Source organism: Carica papaya, chromosome 6 (assembly GCF_054855325.1).
Source record: "Carica papaya isolate Zhongbai chromosome 6, ASM5485532v1, whole genome shotgun sequence".
Lineage (NCBI taxonomy): Eukaryota > Viridiplantae > Streptophyta > Magnoliopsida > Brassicales > Caricaceae > Carica > Carica papaya.
In genome coordinates, this window is record NC_142314.1 from 908,729 (window position 1) to 927,188 (window position 18,460).

General features: G+C 32.8%; 2 protein-coding genes across 4 annotated transcripts; both read right to left on the minus strand.

The window, feature by feature from the left end:
- Window positions 1–802: 802 nt before the first annotated feature.
- LOC110813797 (uncharacterized) lies at window positions 803–2,806 on the minus strand. Its single transcript, XM_022041056.2, has 2 exons — window positions 1,645–2,806; window positions 803–1,115 (listed from the first exon to the last, which is right to left on the minus strand). The coding sequence occupies exons 1-2, from the start codon at window positions 2,122–2,124 to the stop codon at window positions 1,080–1,082; spliced, it is 516 nt and encodes a 171-aa protein (XP_021896748.2). The 5' UTR covers window positions 2,125–2,806; the 3' UTR covers window positions 803–1,079.
- Window positions 2,807–9,073: 6,267 nt separating this feature from the next.
- Window positions 9,074–18,116, minus strand: RAD54 (DNA repair/recombination protein). Of its 3 annotated transcripts, XM_088223090.1 has the most exons (21): window positions 17,815–18,113; window positions 16,802–17,182; window positions 16,505–16,591; window positions 16,139–16,379; window positions 15,949–16,074; window positions 15,802–15,858; window positions 15,627–15,713; window positions 14,693–14,788; window positions 14,395–14,445; window positions 14,042–14,116; window positions 13,829–13,915; window positions 13,055–13,146; window positions 12,831–12,963; window positions 12,167–12,286; window positions 11,931–12,044; window positions 11,739–11,822; window positions 11,531–11,608; window positions 11,392–11,450; window positions 10,314–10,494; window positions 10,129–10,227; window positions 9,074–9,521 (listed from the first exon to the last, which is right to left on the minus strand). In XM_088223090.1, the coding sequence occupies exons 1-21, from the start codon at window positions 18,024–18,026 to the stop codon at window positions 9,153–9,155; spliced, it is 2,829 nt and encodes a 942-aa protein (XP_088079216.1). In that variant the 5' UTR covers window positions 18,027–18,113; the 3' UTR covers window positions 9,074–9,152. The 3 variants fall into 3 exon arrangements, 2 of the variants coding, with proteins under 2 accessions (XP_088079216.1, XP_088079217.1); XR_015821712.1 differs by lacking the exon at window positions 9,074–9,521 and having other exon boundaries at window positions 10,314–10,435; window positions 17,815–18,116; XM_088223091.1 differs by lacking the exons at window positions 9,074–9,521; window positions 10,129–10,227 and having other exon boundaries at window positions 10,347–10,489; window positions 17,815–18,116.
- Window positions 18,117–18,460: the final 344 nt, after the last annotated feature.

Below are 18,460 nucleotides of genomic sequence, written 5' to 3' on the forward strand. Positions count from 1 at the left end.
TCTACTACAGTGTCTGAGACACAATGCTGCAAGCTAACATTTCATAATCATTCAACTAATTACTACAATAATTAACTGAATTATTATGAAATGCTGAAAATTTAACTTTGGAGGTATTGTGCTTTCAAAATACCGTAGGTTATTGCTGCTGGTTATGCGTCTAAATATTTATTGCTAACTATTTTTGGGTGGTACGACATCATCCTCGTAAGTAGTCAATTGTGAAACTGATCAAATTTTGCTTCCTTTTTGTTGAAGTTTTCCGATCATAATGGAAATGTTTTGGTTGCCAGTTTTGCTGTTGAGTTGCAGCCATAGCCAAGATTAGAAAATTGTAGAGAATTTGATTAGGTTAAATAATGGAGATATGGAAATCAAAGCACAAAAGAGTGGGGTTCTGAAAAAATAATGAAATTATAAGTGTGCTTTGCTGTGGATAATGGCAATAAAGGACTGATTGTTGATGTAAGTTGAGAGTGATCTTACATTTTTCCTTTGCAGTAGTCACAAAGAATCACAAGGAACTCAAAGTTTGCTGCTAATTTAGCATCTAGTTTATATATTTCTTTCCTCTGTTTAAATCTTTATCTTACTATATTTATCTTTTTTGTCTTAAAGTTTTGCAAGCTTAATGAGTGTGAATCTAGATCTACTGTAAACTCTCCTTCTAAGTAGAAAACACTTCTAGTTAGTGACTATCTTTAACAACATTTTTAAAACTCACAGTAAGTCCGAACATATGCTTAAAATGTAAAAGCCGCAGCTAAAAACGTCGTCAAACAGACTGTAGATAAGATGTCAATGGCCCTAACAAAATCAATCTTCAATGAAAAGTAGAAATTAGTAGAAAGAAACTAGATTACATTACAGAGACTCATGAGCTGCAAATTCTTTGAAGTGAAAACATTTGTACACGAGGAAACAGTCAAATCTAATTCTACTCCGGTGGAGAATGTTAATTGGTGAAGTGAAGGAAATTTTTGCAGCCCAAAGAAGCTTCAGAAAATAAATTCGCTTCCCTAGCAAAAACTATGATCAATCAATTGCTGCTTCTAAAAACCCTCTTCTGCTTTTGGTCTTTAGTCATCACACTCCAGTATCTGTGACAGACAGTTCTGCAAATGAAGGGAGTAAATTCAGAGTTAGGGTGTTTTTGTTTTTTTTGAAAAATGGAAATATAAAATGCATTTGCAAATTAATTCGTATATGAATTCAAATTTTAGTAGTAAAAATATGAGTTTGGTAATGAATTTTGCATTTATTGTAAAATCATTTGTTTTAAAAAGTCGGTGTTAATTTTATATTAAGGAATATGGAAAAGTTACATTTTTCTCTTGTGATTTGATTTTGTTACAAACTAAATTTTGTGGGTTTAATGACAATTTAATCCTCATGATTTGAGTTTTTATATATGAAATGTTTATTTTTGTATGTATTTGTATTTGTATTTCTAACTATGAAAACACAAAAATAAAAATTGAACAAATTAAATTTTTTTTTAAAAAAAGGTATTAAAATTTAATAATTTTATATAAAACGACAAAATATACAAATGATTCGAATTGAAAATAACCAAACTAACAAAACTTCAATCTGCAAAGAAAAAATAAAAAGATAGAAACCATATACTGATGTTCATCTCACCTGTGTTTTCTGGCTGAGAAGGTCTTGCTCGTGAACAAAAACATGAATCTTCTCTCCCTTCACCTTCTCCAAAATTCCATTTCCATCAACTTTTCTAGACAAGTTCTGATTCTTCTTCATCCCGAACCTCTTCCTCCACCACCCGGAACTCTTTGGCATCCTTGTTGATCGGCCATCAAACTCATCACCATCACCATCATCATCAACGAGTAATTCTTCATGTAAAGTCATCTTCCTCACCCGGTTGCTGCAGCTGCAATTATCATTCTTCAAAGGCAACAACATGCCATCACAGAAAATCTCATCAGCCGGAATCATGGCATAGTTCTTCACCGAGAACTCGAAATCAGACGACACTGGAGCCTCCTTGTACTTGCTGATTTCATCAAACTTGGCAGTAGCAGATTGTAGACTACTGTCGGCAAAATCATTGGAGAAGGAGATTCTTGGGTCCATGAAGGACGCGTTTAGATATGCCATGATTGATGTATGAAATATCTGGTTTTAGGTTTTAACCAAATACCCAGAGGAACCTTTTGCTCTTATTTGCAGTACTACTGGTTGGTTTAGAATCCACATGCAGATGTTTGTATTTATAAACTGGTTTAGTAGACATCTCATGTTGCTTAGATTTGTCGTCTAGTGGATTAGAGACGATATATTATTCTCTTTATACAAAGCATGTGCTTTTTCTAAATTAACCAAAGCTTCTCATGGTGATTTAGTTGGGTCTACCTTCAGCATTTTAAGAGATTAAATAACTAAAATAAAATATTTTCATACTTCTGATTCAAAGAAGAACTAAATTTTATCGTATTTGAAGCTACAGTATTAATGGTGGAAAGACAAGGCCTGCTCAGTGCTACTAAACTTGCAGAGTTTTTCTTTTCTCAACAATGTCGTATACATATATATACATACACACATACATACATACATACATTTTATTTTGAGAGTTTGAAATTATTTTGCGAAATTTATGTGCATTCAGACTCAGGTTTAAGAGGATTTTCATAGTGGTTTATATTCATTACTAAATCTAAATTCATTACTTCCTGAGTAACTCACATTATCCAAACCATTTTATTTTGTCTTTATTTTTCTTCACTCATTTAGTTTATCACATCACACACTATTATTATTATTATTAGTTTATCTGTTTTTTTGTTGAAAAAAATATTAGATCGAGATTTTTAATCTATTGTAACCATTATAATTAAACGAATCTTGCAACTACAAAATATTTCTTCGGTTAAAAACGTAACAAAATTATTAAAATTTAATCCTAACTTATTTATTACAATTCCACCAATTTACTAATGAATCAAGTTTTAAATTCCACTAAATCAAACATTAGCATTATTGACTCGAGTCTCGCCAATCCAATAAAAAAAATATAATAAATTTATTAAATTTTAATCTAATTTTGTTATTATAATCTAACTAATATACAAATAAAATAACTCAAGCATTAATATTATAGGCCAATCTTGCCAACCTATAACTCATCCACCAAATCTCTCCTTTCCTTTAATCTATTTTGCGCTACTAGTTCTATAGTAATAAGAAAATTCTTTCATTTCTAGTTTATAGTTTGTGATCAAGTCAATTCTTCATTTGTTTACTATCCCATTCCTTTCATTTCGGGCAAGACTGACTAGATACATCTTATACCACAGAAAGATACATATTGAGAAGTAAGCAAGCAAGCACATCCAGTGGCAAAATACAAGTTTTTTATATAGGTTTTCCCAGACCGTGATCACCTAAAAGATGCCTTTCACAAAGCTTCTTTCTAATTTCTACACTATAGAGAAATTACCGCGGACAGTACTGTAACGTTAATAGAATGCTACCGATACGAATTTAGACTCAATAAATTTCAATTAAATTATAAAAGTCTTAAATGTTAAACAACTGTATTGTTGATTTTTTAATTGTTAACAAATCATCAAGCTAACTGTTTCATACCAAACCAAGACTAAATCTATTTTAGGTTTTGTGAAAAAACATGTTATTCGTATTGAAGATAAAATGTTTATGAAAAAAAAAATAAAAAAAATTTGCAGTTTCGTAAATAAAATAACCAAACTCTTCACTTAACTTATAAGTAAAACAACGAGCACTAACTATTTAAATATCACTATATAAATTTTAAAAGGACTATAACGACAAACTTGTTTTTAAAAAAAAAAAATTAAAAAAATATCAAATTAAATATTAACTTGTTCTAAACAAGAAAAAAAAAACACTAAATCAAACTATCAATAAAAAATAATAAGTTCTATCTTTTCATTAAAATTTAAGCTCATCACTAAACTACGTATTAATAATAATACCAAGCTTACTTAAACAACAGTAATTACAATTAAAACTTGGGAGTTTTTTTTTTTAATATTTACTTCTATTAAAAATTATACTAATAGCTCTCAGTCTTTTCTTTTCCTTTGAAAAAACAAAGAAAGAAAAAACACTTCGAGAGACTCCAAAGAGCCGACAAAAGGTCTAATTGGCACACAGGGTAGGTAATGCAGTGCGGCCAAATCGTGTTCCCTTTCACTATCATGAAAAAGACATTGCAGTAACTATTAAATAATACACATGACCTGCTTTATAACATGCGCGCAACACAAATCCAACCGGCACCATCTCATTACCCAACTTCCCCTCTACAGTAAAGGTCATCCGACTATTCAATTAATATAATCATCTATAAACCCTTATATATTTCCCAAACTTGAACCAGTGAATCACCCTAAGAATTACAGGCATTTCACAGGTTGCACATAAAAATACATGCGTGGGAGGATTTTGCAAGTGATAATTAAGAATGAAACTATGTTATAGGGGCGTCATAAATTTACTAAAGAAATTTATTTTTATTTATCTTTAACTACTAAAAATAGAATCTCTCGATTCCATTTTCAAACTTAATTTCCGACCAGTGTAATTATAGAAAATAAATGCATTGATTATTGCCCTAAGTAGCCGGTCAGACAAAATGAGATACAAATAGCCATATATTAATTCACTTTTCACGACACTCGAAAACAAATATACTGTTCTTTCCATCTAAACCTGTACTTTCTTTTGGTTGATCTGAAAAATGTATATTTGATTTCAGCCAGAGTACATAATACATCCAATGGATTTGGCGAATATCATAGCAAATACATGTGTCTATACACACGCATATATATACACACACACACGCACACACATGGTTTGATATAAATGGATTAAATTCAAACATTTTACCTCCATCATCTTAAGTAGTAACTAGTTTATTATTAAATGCCTAATGTCTCAATCTATAGTTGATTACACTCCCATCGAGCAGTTAAAATTGACCAAACTAATAAAAGCCAAAAGACCCATGTGAACCCTGAGCTGTTCTTGTTGTGAATCTAGGCAGTATATTAATCAAAAATAATCTCTAAATCCTACCAACATTACAAAATATAGAATCTAATTAGCCTAAGAGTTGTATGGTAAGCAAGTGAGTCTGTCAATTTGCGGCTCAATTACAGGGTTGAACAGTTTAGAACTGATCTGCAAGAATTTTTTTTCCTTAATTTTTTTATTTTCAATGACCTATGAGTAACCAATAAAAAAAATAACAATTTTAATACTCAGAAAATTGCCAAAGAAAAAAACCAAAAGCTAAAGAAATCTTTTTGTTATTGGTAGAAAAAAAAGTTTGTCAAATATTAATCCCTTACAGCTATTTCAACTAAAAAAATTTAGTTATCATATAATAATTTTTTTTTGATAATATCGTAATAGCAAGTAGAATAATAAAATTTAAATTTATGATCTTCAAATAATATATTAAAATTTTAAATGCCAGTAGCAAATACCAAAAGAAATCTTATTCTAACTTTTGTTTTGACTATCAATCATTATATAATTCACAGCTAAAAAATTTTTTATTGGCACTTAAACTTTCACATGGTTTCCATTTAATATGAATTAAAGTTTCCGAAATCAAATGGGTTTCGGACAAGTGGCTGATGCTCAGCCTCCATTTGTGAAATTCATGAAGACGATGCCTAAAGCTAAGGGACCTGTACCATCTATCATGGGTTAATGAAGAAAAGAAAACCTAGTCTAAGGGTCACTGTCTCCCGTTTGGTCTCCCATTTTGTAAGCAAAACTTGTCTTTTTATATATCTTGTTTTTTCTTACTAATGTCTCTTTATAGTCTTTAATCTAACAAGAATCTGTCTTAATAGTTTTTCTTTCAAAAGCCTTGGCTCGACTTACAATGTCAAATCGTGAGAATAACTCACCTCACTTTCTTATATGGATCCTCTGAATATTTCCCACACTTCTGCCCTGCTAATTTCTTTTTCTAGGGAAGAGTAATTGTCTTTTCTAAACAAGGATAATCTTTGCCACATATTTTCTTGTGTTTTTTATATACAAAAATGGCAATTAGGTTTGTTATCTTCCTAAAATATTGATAAGAAATTATCTAATACGTGTTATCTTTCTTATATTAACTGAAGATAATTTTTCTAAAAACTTAAGCTAATAAAAAATTATCTAACATATCATTCGTAGTCCAATACATCTCTTCAGCAAATATTGATTTATTAAACTGAATGCATAGGTCAAAACAGGTAGACATACCTTTATGCAAAACAGGACCTCCAGAATTTGATCCTATCTTACTCTAACGCCATCTAAAAATTTAAGTTGATAAGAAAAGAAATTATTAAATTCAAAAAAAAAAATTATATTTGAATTTTAATATATATAAACTAACACAAAATCGTATCAAACTGAATGCATAACTAAATTTCAACATAAATAATACAAGAATTCAGATACTAATTCTTTAACTCTAATACTATAATGAGATAACTAATAGAAAAGAATTAAAAGTTTAAATGAATAGGAAAAAACACCATCTCTTATTTGTATTCCAATATTTTGTAAACCTTGTGGTTTAACTAAATGCAAATATTATCATTTTACCACTGCTGCCTGCCGTTAACTTTTACCTTCTAATAGCAATGTCATAAGAGAAGTGACAATCACTTGTAAATAAGGTAACAGACAATACTGTTTTAGCAAAAAAACTGAAGGTAGACAGAAAAAAGACTAGGAGAGAAAAAGAGAAAAGCAAGGGGAAAATGGGAAAAAGGGAAAAGAAAAGAAATAAAAGAGAAGTGTTAAAGAAAGGGAAAGAAACCAGAAAGGAATGGCTCAGTTCTATTTCCAAGAACAATATGATATTCATTACATAAAACATCATTATATAGGCAAAAAGGAGACATTAAAAGAGCCAGAAGTAATCTTGACTACCACTTGAGATTATCATCTTTTGCCCAATGAGAAGTGGAATAACTTTTAGAACTTCGTGGTTGTCACCTACTCTGAACCAACCAAACTTTACACTTAAAAAGGACCAAAAATAGAAAATAAAGCGTTATATCATTCAAGTAAGATGTCATCACATCCTACAGAAGATTGACTAAAAAGATACAATCAAAATTACTCATAAAATTTAGATACTTTTCCTAAATAGTCAGTATATATTGCAAATAATCTATATAATATAAGAAGGTGCAAAAATTAAATAAATATCATACAAGTACTTTTTAATACTAAAAAATATCTTATTAATTTATTCTAATTTTATATCATTCTCCCTCACCTAATAAAAACTCAATTTCAAGTTTTGGAGTAATGAAGCATCAAAATTTGACAAATTGAGACCTTTGAAACTAACGATCACCATTGGAGAACAAAAGCTTGATTATGTATTTCAAGTTCATGAAAATTATAGGTCCCACCTAAGCATGAATCAGGTGAGATCAATTACAAAATAAATTTGCATACATTGGTCAGTTGTAGATTTATTCCTAATTAAAAGATCCTGAAAACTTTATGACAAGTTTGACCATGATTGTAGAAAGAACTTGATTTTCTTCAAATTGATCTTCATGTTCTGAATGAACAAATTTCATTCACAATTGAAGAATCATGAAAATCCAATTTATCACAAGTGGGAATAAGAACTTCAATTTCTTCAATAGGTACTCCCGGCTATGAATGACTAGAGAAATGTCAAGATTTAACTTTATTAACAAAGAGATGAGTTTTATAGACACAAGCTTATCTTGACATATCTGCCATTCTTCTACTGCAACTTTAAACGTTGACTACACATATGGATAATACTCAATGTCTCGTTGACAACAAGAACCATTAAATACATTGACCATATAGAGAATATTTAGTTTAACTTCTTAAAATAAAAGCTTGATGATGCCAAAGCATCTCAATGCCCTCTATACATACTCATGAACATTGAAAACTCGAGACAGCATGTCCGTTATAGTTTAACATATTACATGATAAAAAGTCATCGAGATATAGTTTTCTATGGGATGCTTAAGAGGTGTGTAAGGGATTTGATCTAGGACATTTGAGTTGTAGGTTGAAACAATGGGGAAATAGCATAAAGAAGATGTGAGATTAGGGAGAAACAATAAGAGGGAATAAAGAAGGGAGAAATGGAACAAGAGGAAGAGAAATAGAAAGAAGACCAAAGAGGAAAACAACCATTCTCTAATAAAACTTAAGCAGGGACAACACTTTCACAATTTCACAAACGGGGACAAATAAGGTAATGGACAACACTTTTAAAGCAAAGTTTAAGGTAAAAAGAGAAGAGTAGGAGAGCAAGAGAGAAAAGACAGAGGTGAGGGGAAAAGCGAGAGGAAAAAGAGGAAGAAAGGAAAAGAAAATGGTTGAAGAAAGTGAAAGAAACCATAATTTAAAGAAAAAATTCTTCAATCTTATTCCAATAACAATATGATTTTTATTATATCAAATGTCATTATGTAGAAAAAGAAGATTTGAAAAGAGTCAATAGCAATCTTGGCAACTAAACAAGTAGGCGGTTTAAGAGCGCCATTATATTTCCAATAAAAGATGGCAGCACAAGGTGGCAACTTGTGATTGCACCTCTTTGCCCAAACAAACTCTAGCATTTAAAGGACTAATAGGAAATAGGTGCTCTATCATTCTACTCCTAGTAAGATATCACTTCATTCTAAAAAAAAAGGAACCAAAAAGATACAACAGAAATAACTTTTAAATCTAGATAATATTTAAGATATTATTGGAGTTATTTTTCTAGAGTAAATTGCATCAAGAAGCTATTATAACTATTCAACAAATGCAATTTACACATGTAAGTATATAAACACTTTTTGTTGTTTTTAGTCCATTAGAAGGTGCACACAGTTCAGTGCTAAAACCCACACGAGTCCTGCCAAAAAGTAGTAGTAACCACCCAACCAAGGGGTAGTCTATAACAATATAAACACATTTGGCAACAATGAAAGAGTCCATCAAAGATTAAGTAATCATTACAAACTTTAATAATTTTCAAACCACATTGCACAAAAGATACCAATTCAATGCCGGGAGAGAACTTGTAAGCATTTAAAAAATATTATATCAATTCAATGAGTGAGCTGCAAAAAGGTTCATTGAAAATCATCATCTACCCCGATAATATCAGAAGATAATCTTTTTATGGGTAAATTATTTCCAAGAGAAAGTCTAGGCTTTATTGTTGTTTGTATTGCGCCTTTTGTAGAAGTTCTAATTGATCTAATACTAGTATTAACTTTCAAAAGCTTAGAAGTAGAGAAAGCCATATCCATGGCATTTCCATTGGAAGAAACAGGCTCTAGTGGCTTTCGAACTTGAGATGATAAATCTAACTTACAGTCCATGTCTCGCTTGAAGTTCCCTCTGCTCTCATTTGCTTCTACTCCCTGTGTCTTTGGACTTACCTTTGATTCAAGAGGTACAAGCTTTCCATCTATTTGGTTTGTGAAAACAAATGTGACCTGCAACATCATGACAATATGACAAAATTTCTACTTTGGTAGATGACAAACAATAGTTGCTATTAGATTTTCAATTCCATATTGTGATCATCCAAATTTTATGAGAACATAATTGAGCATGTTATGAGAAATTTGACAATGCATTTAGCATTTTGGAAAAACGAAAAAAATATAAGCTTCCAGCATAGGTGTCCTATGGAAGATAGATCATAGAGAAAGAGAATACTCATATTTTGAAAAAGTCACAGGAACTAATTTCTATATATATTTTACAATTGTCCTCAACCTGTGATCTTTTGTCATTTAACATGTACTTGGGCTGTTCAACATGCCATTAAGGAGTTAGGTCAATATAACAGCAACTTGTTTATGAGAAATATACAAGCGTAAATGTGTTCTATTGTATATATAGCATAGGATAAGTTTTTTTACATACTGTTAAATGATAAAAATTCATTTCAGTTCAAAGTCCAAGCTTTGAAAGGATTTTTTTTTTAAAATGATTTTCTTCAAGTAACACAGCTGATTCTAGTACCCTTCAAAATTTATGGTGCAAGTCCTAAAACAAAACCAAATAAGAGTATAGTCATCGCAAACACTAGCTCACCTCCTTCCCAGCTGAAGCTTGAAATATAGGATCAGGCACTGACGTTGAGTGATAATGATGCCCCCAGCTACGTAAATCCTCCTCGACAGGAGTGCCCACCTGAAAATATTACCACAAAAATATGAACAAGACAGAAGTGAAAAGAAGGTGGACTCATATTTTAATAATGGTAAGGAGAGAACAACCTGTTTCTCAGAGCTCTTTAACTTATGCAAACATCCAGATATTCCAGCAAATCCACCTATATCTTCTTGATCAGACGGACAACTCTTATCTCTTAATTTGTCTTCATCTCCGTCCGTGTTTTCTGTCCCATAATCATTATTTTGGCAACGGGTGCAATTCATCTTCTCATGAATTTCTGATCTATGTAGATTGTGCAAGAAACATTCCAATGCAAACTTCAAAATTACATGTATTTGCTACAAAAAGGTAAGTATAATCTGGAAAAGAAGCATCATGTTCTTGTCCACTCGTTTATCAAGGTCAAGTTTTGTCAGAACTATTATCTTGTTAAGTAATAAATAGTGACCAATTATACCAAAAACTTAAGCTGATAAGAGAGGATCCAATCTATTATTTATATATTAATTCATAATTTTATGTATAAGCAACATTTTTAAGTTTATCATGTTGACTTATGCCCAAAAAAGCCAAGAAATTCCAGAAATAAACAAGAGAATGCAACTTAAGTGGAGATTGACAGGGTTTACATGTCTCAAAACCCGATAGTGTTGGGCAAAATGGGTGGATGAATAATAAGAGGGATGAGATGCCCAAAATGTGAACTCAATACCTCTAGCTCCAATACAATGTTAACTAATAGATTATTGATTAATTATCCACTTAAGTTGCTAAGAAAAAATTCGATTTTATTATTATTTATACACATGTTAACAATCTCATAACAATCTGATGCCAAGCCAATGTCTACTGTGTTCTTTTTACGAAAAGATTGTGGCACATATACCTAAAAGAACAACTAGATCAAATTCAAGTATGTGATCGGAAGACTATGCACTGATGTAACTCAATATAACATGTGTCTATACCATCATTGCTTTCCTTGTTTTGATTGTGACAGCAAATCTCTAGGGTCATCAGTGATGCCCACAAATTATCAATCATTGAACCAAATACAGCAAGTTCAAGGCCTTCAAGTTTCAATATACATAAAAAATCTATGTTGTGATGCTCAGTCTATAAGTGAAGCTTCCATAATGTGACCTAATAATGGTACATAACTAACGGACGACACATTACCTCACATTCTCATGAAATGAGAATAGATCTCGTAAATCTTCTGTTGATAGAAAATTCCCCTGCAATTTAAATATGTTATGCAATTGTCAATCAGTAAGTCAATGCCAATGTAACCATTGAAAGGGAGAAAAATTCAGACCTGTGTCGTAAAGCTATCAGTCTGCTCCTGCTGAATAACCTTTTGAAGCCCTTCTTTTGACATTTGACGCTGGTATACCTACAGAAATTTAAGTTAATTCATCAACATGAATCTGAAATAAAGGCTTATCTGTAGCTCAAAGAAACCTTGAGAATGCCCAAAAGAGAAAAACCAGAGTTCTGGACTTCTATTAACTCTTGAACTAAACCTTTTCTTCGATTGTTCCTGTACTTAAAAATCTATAGATGTATACTCTCTTCTTTTGACCATCTCTCCAAACTCTTGCAGCAGCCTAATTCAAAAGACAGAAGATGTGAACAGTAAGGATCCTACGTCATCAGCCATAAATATGCTGGCTTTAATATTAGCAGTCACTACAGGAGCTGAACTAAGCAATTACTTGCTTATCATTAGCAGGATTCCAATCAGGATCAAATAAGACAAGCCGATTGCCACCAATTAGGTTAAGGCCACAACCACCTGCCTTGCTGCTAAGGAGAAATGCAAACTCATCCTGCAAGAGAGGTCATTACTTTAATTTAGATGGCATCTTGCTGCTTAAGAAAAATGCAAATTCATCCAGATGGTGCCCAAACAAAAATTTAGAGAGATTGTAATGGCAAAAAGCTTCTATACCTTAGATTGGTCATTAAAGCGATTAACTAACTTCTGTCGCTTTCTCATTGAAGTTGTTCCATCAAGCCTTAAGTACGGATATCTTCTTTCACGGCACAATTGAGCAAAGAGATCCAGTGTCTGATTCATACAAATTCAGCATGTAGTGAAACAATTTCAATAAATACTGGATAAATAACTTTGATTTTAGAAGAAACATTTGGTCAATACAAAAGAAATATGAATTCCATAGCGGCAAGCAATTTTGACATCAATACACAATAGAATATGATACTGAAAAGAAAAAATACATAGAATGTTGTTTCTTTAGATATACCAGTTGACAGTTTTCCCCACCAAAGAAATTCAACATAGCACCTCCCAGTCATAATTGCAAGTTGACTCACCAGGTCCATCGATTATTAAACATATTCCTGAGTAGTATTCTGCTGACCATGTTTGTCTGAAACTAATGTTTTGCATACTAATGGAAAATTAATGACAAATACCCAAATCTATACATTCATCTAGCCTTGATCACTTTCTAAAACTACTGGATAGTATGAGACAGAATCTATCAACTTCATTCTAGACGGACAACCACAGTTTAAAATACAAATTAAGATTGGACCATATTTCTTGCTAGTCAACAAGCTCGATCATAATAATCACCATCTAAGCATACCTGAGTATAGTTTGAGACAAGAACAATTCGGTCATCAGTTCTCTGACGTAGATGAGCCAGTAACCGGGCTAAGATATGCATTTTACCAGATAGTTCCACCCATGAACCATCACCCCCACTCCATGATCCAGATCTAACAACACAAGGAAAAAGGAAACTGATAAGAATATAAACTCAAAACATGTGCAGATAAACAAAAATTAAGATATAGCAAAAAGGCTTACCTTCCTGAGAGCATATTTGGTGGGAAGAACCGTATGCAATCTTCAAATCCTGTAGTCCCTGGACTGCCACTTTTTATTGTATCATAGATTAGCTACACAGGTAGAAGATCTTCCATTAGAACAAATGTATTTGGGATTCAAATACACAGAACAGAGACCAAAAAGAAATGAAATGGTAGCAAACTAGATGAAGCAAACCTACTAGTTTAACTCTTCTCAAACAAATATTAGTAGTTAACATATTTGCGAATATTGCTTAACTAGAGCGGTTCCTACATGAACATTGCTTAACTAGAGTGGTTCCTACAGCTAAACATTTTTTGTCACAAGCAAACATATACGTGTTTCTTAACTAAAGCCTGTCCATGCTAGACATATTATGCCACACTGCTTTGCATGATATCAATATCCTTTAATATGACTTCATAGTTGTGTACCACGAGAATCATTAGTAATTTAGCTATGTTGCATGAAGGAAAGTGTTTTGACATCATTTTACTTAAACATAGATGTGACACTTCTTGAGCATATATTTTTTTTGTCAATTAATTAATCAGAAACGGCTAAAAGAGAGGGAAGAAAAGGAACTTCTCTAAGTGTGGTTCCATTAGCATATGAAGCCTCACTTTAAACAAGAAGTGCTACTTTTGAAAAATAAATACAAATCTTGCCAACTTGATCCTCATACCTCCACAATGAGATATAGAAAGAGAAATATCTCAAAGTGATTGCTCCAAAATTTTTAATATCTTTCTTTTTTTTTATGGAATATACCTTTGGATGATTGCAGAGCTTCTTAAGAGCTGTAATATAAGCCAAAATCTTCGACTGTTTTGTTTCTTCAATTATTGCCCGCTTAACCTGCATTTAAGTGCAGCCAAATAACAGCCATGTCATGTCAGACACTCCTCTTGCAGATTTTTCAATACTAAAAACATTTAATAAAATACATCCTAGTTCAATTAGAAATCTTATAGCATTTCCTACATTTTTTGAATGTATAAAATGATTGTACAAATCGGACTGGAGAGATGTCAGCTTGCAGCAAACTACTTCAATTATCTGCAAGGAAAACCCAAGATAGAGTGTAAAACGAATGGCATATTGGCATGGTAGCACCAGAAAGTGAAAGCATGAGTGAAAAGCTACTCTCACCAATATTTTATTAGACATGTGCATTTCTATTTATTTTTCTAGAACTAATAGTTTTCATTCACTTGGATAGCAAAGGTGCAAAACCATTACTCATGTAACCCAGTGAGCAAGAAACTACTTTTTTGAAAAAACGATGAACATGCTATGGAAAAATAAGCACAATGACATGAAAAGCATATGTTTACCTTTGGAGGCAAGTGATTTGAGAGCAATGTATTAGTTCTTCTCAGAATAAACTGCAAACACATGCATGTAAGTCAGCTGTGAGACGCACCAGAAGTAATTTCTTATTTGTGAAAGATATGAGCTATCTATTGTTTTCAAGAGTTCAGACAAAAAATCTAGCATAGAACAACTGTTCTTTAATTTACCATGTTTTGAAAAGAACTGTAACCAGCAAGAAGTAAACATGAACAACACTTTCACAAAAGCCTACAGAAAAAGCATTCTCAATGAGAATGAACAAATTAAGAAACAGATCACCTGATTCACTTTAGCACTAAGTTCTGCAGTGCGCTCAACCCCTAACCTTTTCTCTTCTTCAGCAGAAGCAGGTTCTCTTCCACATATAATTGGTGTCTTCATAATTCACATGTACACAAAAGAAGCATGTATTGACGTAAAGAAAAATAAGGAAACACTAAAAGAATTCAATCATAACATCGAAAAATAAATCAAAATTGAGTCGTGTTACATTATGAATCACACGAAGGGTGCAAGTCTCGCTTATTAGGTTCTTTTTCTTATTAACAGCAGCTTTTAGAGTCCAAAAACATAAGACAACAGTATTAGAAACTAAGTCTGAAAGAGCCCTGATAATTGCAATTAGCATGTGTTCTATATTTGCAGATGCATGCAGTTACATGTCTGTCTCTATGTGTATGTTTGCACGTGCGTCCAACTGTCCATAAGTAGAATTGGGGCAACAAACCAGCAAGTGATATCTTCAAAGTCAAGGGTACATGACTCAGTTTTGTAATCTTTAGCCTATAAAAAAGAACTCCAAGGACATACAGCTGATAACAGTCAATCAGGGGTAGTAGTTAAATATAAATATTTGTGATTCAAAAGAAAAATATATATTGGCAGTGAACTTATGGAGCTCCACCCCCTAGTTCCTTTTCACTGGCAAGTTTTGTAACAGGAATGTTTTGGACAACAAGATAGGTGTCAGAGTTTGCTGGCAGTTTTCTATCCTTATCTTTGCAAAGGCCAAGGAGATCCCAACTTATCAGAATGATCACTAAATAGTCAAAGAAATTACACAGCCCTCTAATGCATGGTAAGCCAATTTGCAACCCACCTTCCAGATAAAGTTAGAGAAAAAACAAAAAATTAGAGAACTGCCAAATCCTTTTTCAGATTCTAAATTAACAACCACAAATAGCGGGTTTAGAAAATTTAATTGCCTGTTCACCTCATAGTGACGTCGAAAGTATGCAGCGTCACCTAAGATTCCTGGATTTGTGAAGTTGACCATGGCAAAAAACTCTTCTAGGTCATTCTGCAAGGTTAAAAAGGATACATAAATAAGGGAGGAAGACTTTAAAATCATAAAAAAAACTGACCACCCAATTTTAGTTGTTTGTCACCTGCAATGGAGTCCCTGACAACAAGATCCGGCGTTTGCATGAGAGAGAAGCCAATGCCTGCCCAATCATTGACTAATGTAAGGAAAATTTTCATAACTAAAAACAGAGATATTCAGTAAGTAATGACACTGTGTTTCTACATCTTACTCGGTTTGTTAGAGTTTGGTCGTTTTTCAGTCTATGAGCCTCATCGCATATAAGAAGATCACAGGATTCACTTTGGCTAATTTTTGACGAATGCATCCTGAATGTCTCATATGAAACAATCAGCACCTGAGAAAATTAAAGCAGTAAGTTGATACTTCTAGGACTTACCAGAATAGAGGCAAAGGGATACCTGCAAAGAGCTGTGTGGATGGGTAAAACTCTCAATTCCATAGATAACATCATCTTTACTGCTTTCACAAAGAGCTACAAGCTGAACTCTCTCCCCAAGCCACTTCTTAATTTCGGCCTCCCAATTACTCACAAGACTTGTTGGTGTGACAATGATGGCCTTCCTGACCATTGGTTTATTGTCAAATCCTTGACGTAGAAGAGTATATAATAATGTGATTGACTGTAATGTCTTTCCCAAACTGCAAAGGTAAGATCAAAATTAGCAACTGACTGTTCATGGCTTTGACAGAAATTGAATAAATGAACAGTAAGAGAAAACATGAACCTGATTCTCAGGATTTATCAACAACGGAAAAGATCTTACCCCATATCATCAGCAAGGATGCATCCATTGATATTTGCTGTACTACAAAGACCAGAAACACATTCGAACATGAATTGAACCCCCTCCCTGCAGTTCAAAAATTTCCATCCCGTCAACTACTTGATACATAGTCAAGATAGAATGCCAGAGCAGTTATAAACGTCGACATGATTCTAGCTATGAGTTGCATATTCCTTTTAACAATTTATACATACATATATATACACACATATAAACACATGTACAACAAGGAAAATAGCATACAAAGCTCAAAACTTGTATCACGAGCTGCAATACCTTTGATGGGGGCGCAGAAAACGAACAAGCAATGGATCAACCACAATTGGCACTAGACCACTCTCTCCATCCTCAGATTCTTCAGGCTGCCACAATACCAGAGGATCAATACCAGCAGGCAGAGTCACCCTTTCCTCCACCACATTTTTCTCAACAATACTTGGTAAGTTCAATTGGCTAGTTACTTCAACCAACACTGCCCTTGAAGAGCCCCAAGGGACAAATCTTTTGCGAGCAGAGAGACGACGGGCAAGCTGGTCATTGCAACTGCTATAGCCATTCAAGCAAGGAGGCTTGAAGGGTTTCCTACATACTGCTGCCCCTTCCGACACCGAAAGAACTCGAGGAAGTAGTGACTGTCTTTTAATGACAAGGTCACCTCTGATAAATCATAACACAGTTAGTTCATGCTCGCAAAAAATTCATGGAAATGTAATGCAGGTAGGGGCAACATTAATAAAACCAAATGTTGGAAATTTTAAAATTATTAGCGATCCAAAAAGAGCTGCAAAACACCCTCGGTAGATTTGCACGTACCACTAATTGATGATTAAAGTTTTTCTCATAAAACCATAACAATTAGTAGCTTAACTTCGTTTCCGGTAAAATATATTTAACAGAAAAATTCAAAGCAAAAATAGAAATGGATACCAGATGTGGTACATTACTATCGGGATCATAACAAGAATTCCTTATTCTCCCATTTCTTTTAACATAATGTATATCAGTGGCGTCAACGAAAATAAAAATAAATTAACAGGCACCAAGCTAAGTTCCTTTCTACTTCATTTTCTCAACAATCAAACGGAATTTCATATCAAATTACCCCAAATTCATTAAGCATGAAAAAATTAACGCCAATAAAACCCTGCGTCAGGAAATATTACCCCAAAACCCTAAAAATTCCAAACTGAACCAGGTCCGCTTCGAACAAATTTCAACACACGTGGAATGAAAGTTGTAACCATTGAGCTAAACTTAGCGTTTCGGAGAATGATGAACTGAATGCATACCTCACCAGAGCATCAACGTTCTTCGATTTCCGTTCTTCATCGGACGACGCAGAGTTCTCTCCGCATTGTTCATTGTCCCCGCTGTCATCATCGTCCTCGTTGTCCTCGAAATCATCGTCTTTCTCGTTGTCGCCGTCAACGGTGAAATCCTCGCTAGAGTCACCAGGATCAGAAGATGAGAGAACTTCCTCTTCTTCTTCTTCGAAATCCATTGATGGTTGTGACTGCAAGGCGCGAGTGTTAGTCTTTCGTTCACCCTTACCCCTTTCAAAATACCAAAATTTCGCGGCAAGAGCTCTTATATTTTCTTCATATGCGTAAGCGTTTTTTGTAAAACACATGAAACGACAATATTGTCTTGATTTAGACCATGAAACGACAATATGTGTAAATTCTATATGGGAAATTTTATTGAAATTTTTATTTGTTTGATTTAAATTTAAAAAAAAAAACAATGACACTCTAATTTGAGAAAAATTATAATAATAAATTAAAGTAATAAAATTTATAATATATTATTCATCATATACTAACTCTATTTTAAATTATTTTTTATGTTAATTTTTTATTATTTTATATCGAATACTTATTTTTTAAAATTAAAATGCGTATATTTTATTGGATTGGTTCACCTTTTTTATTTTAT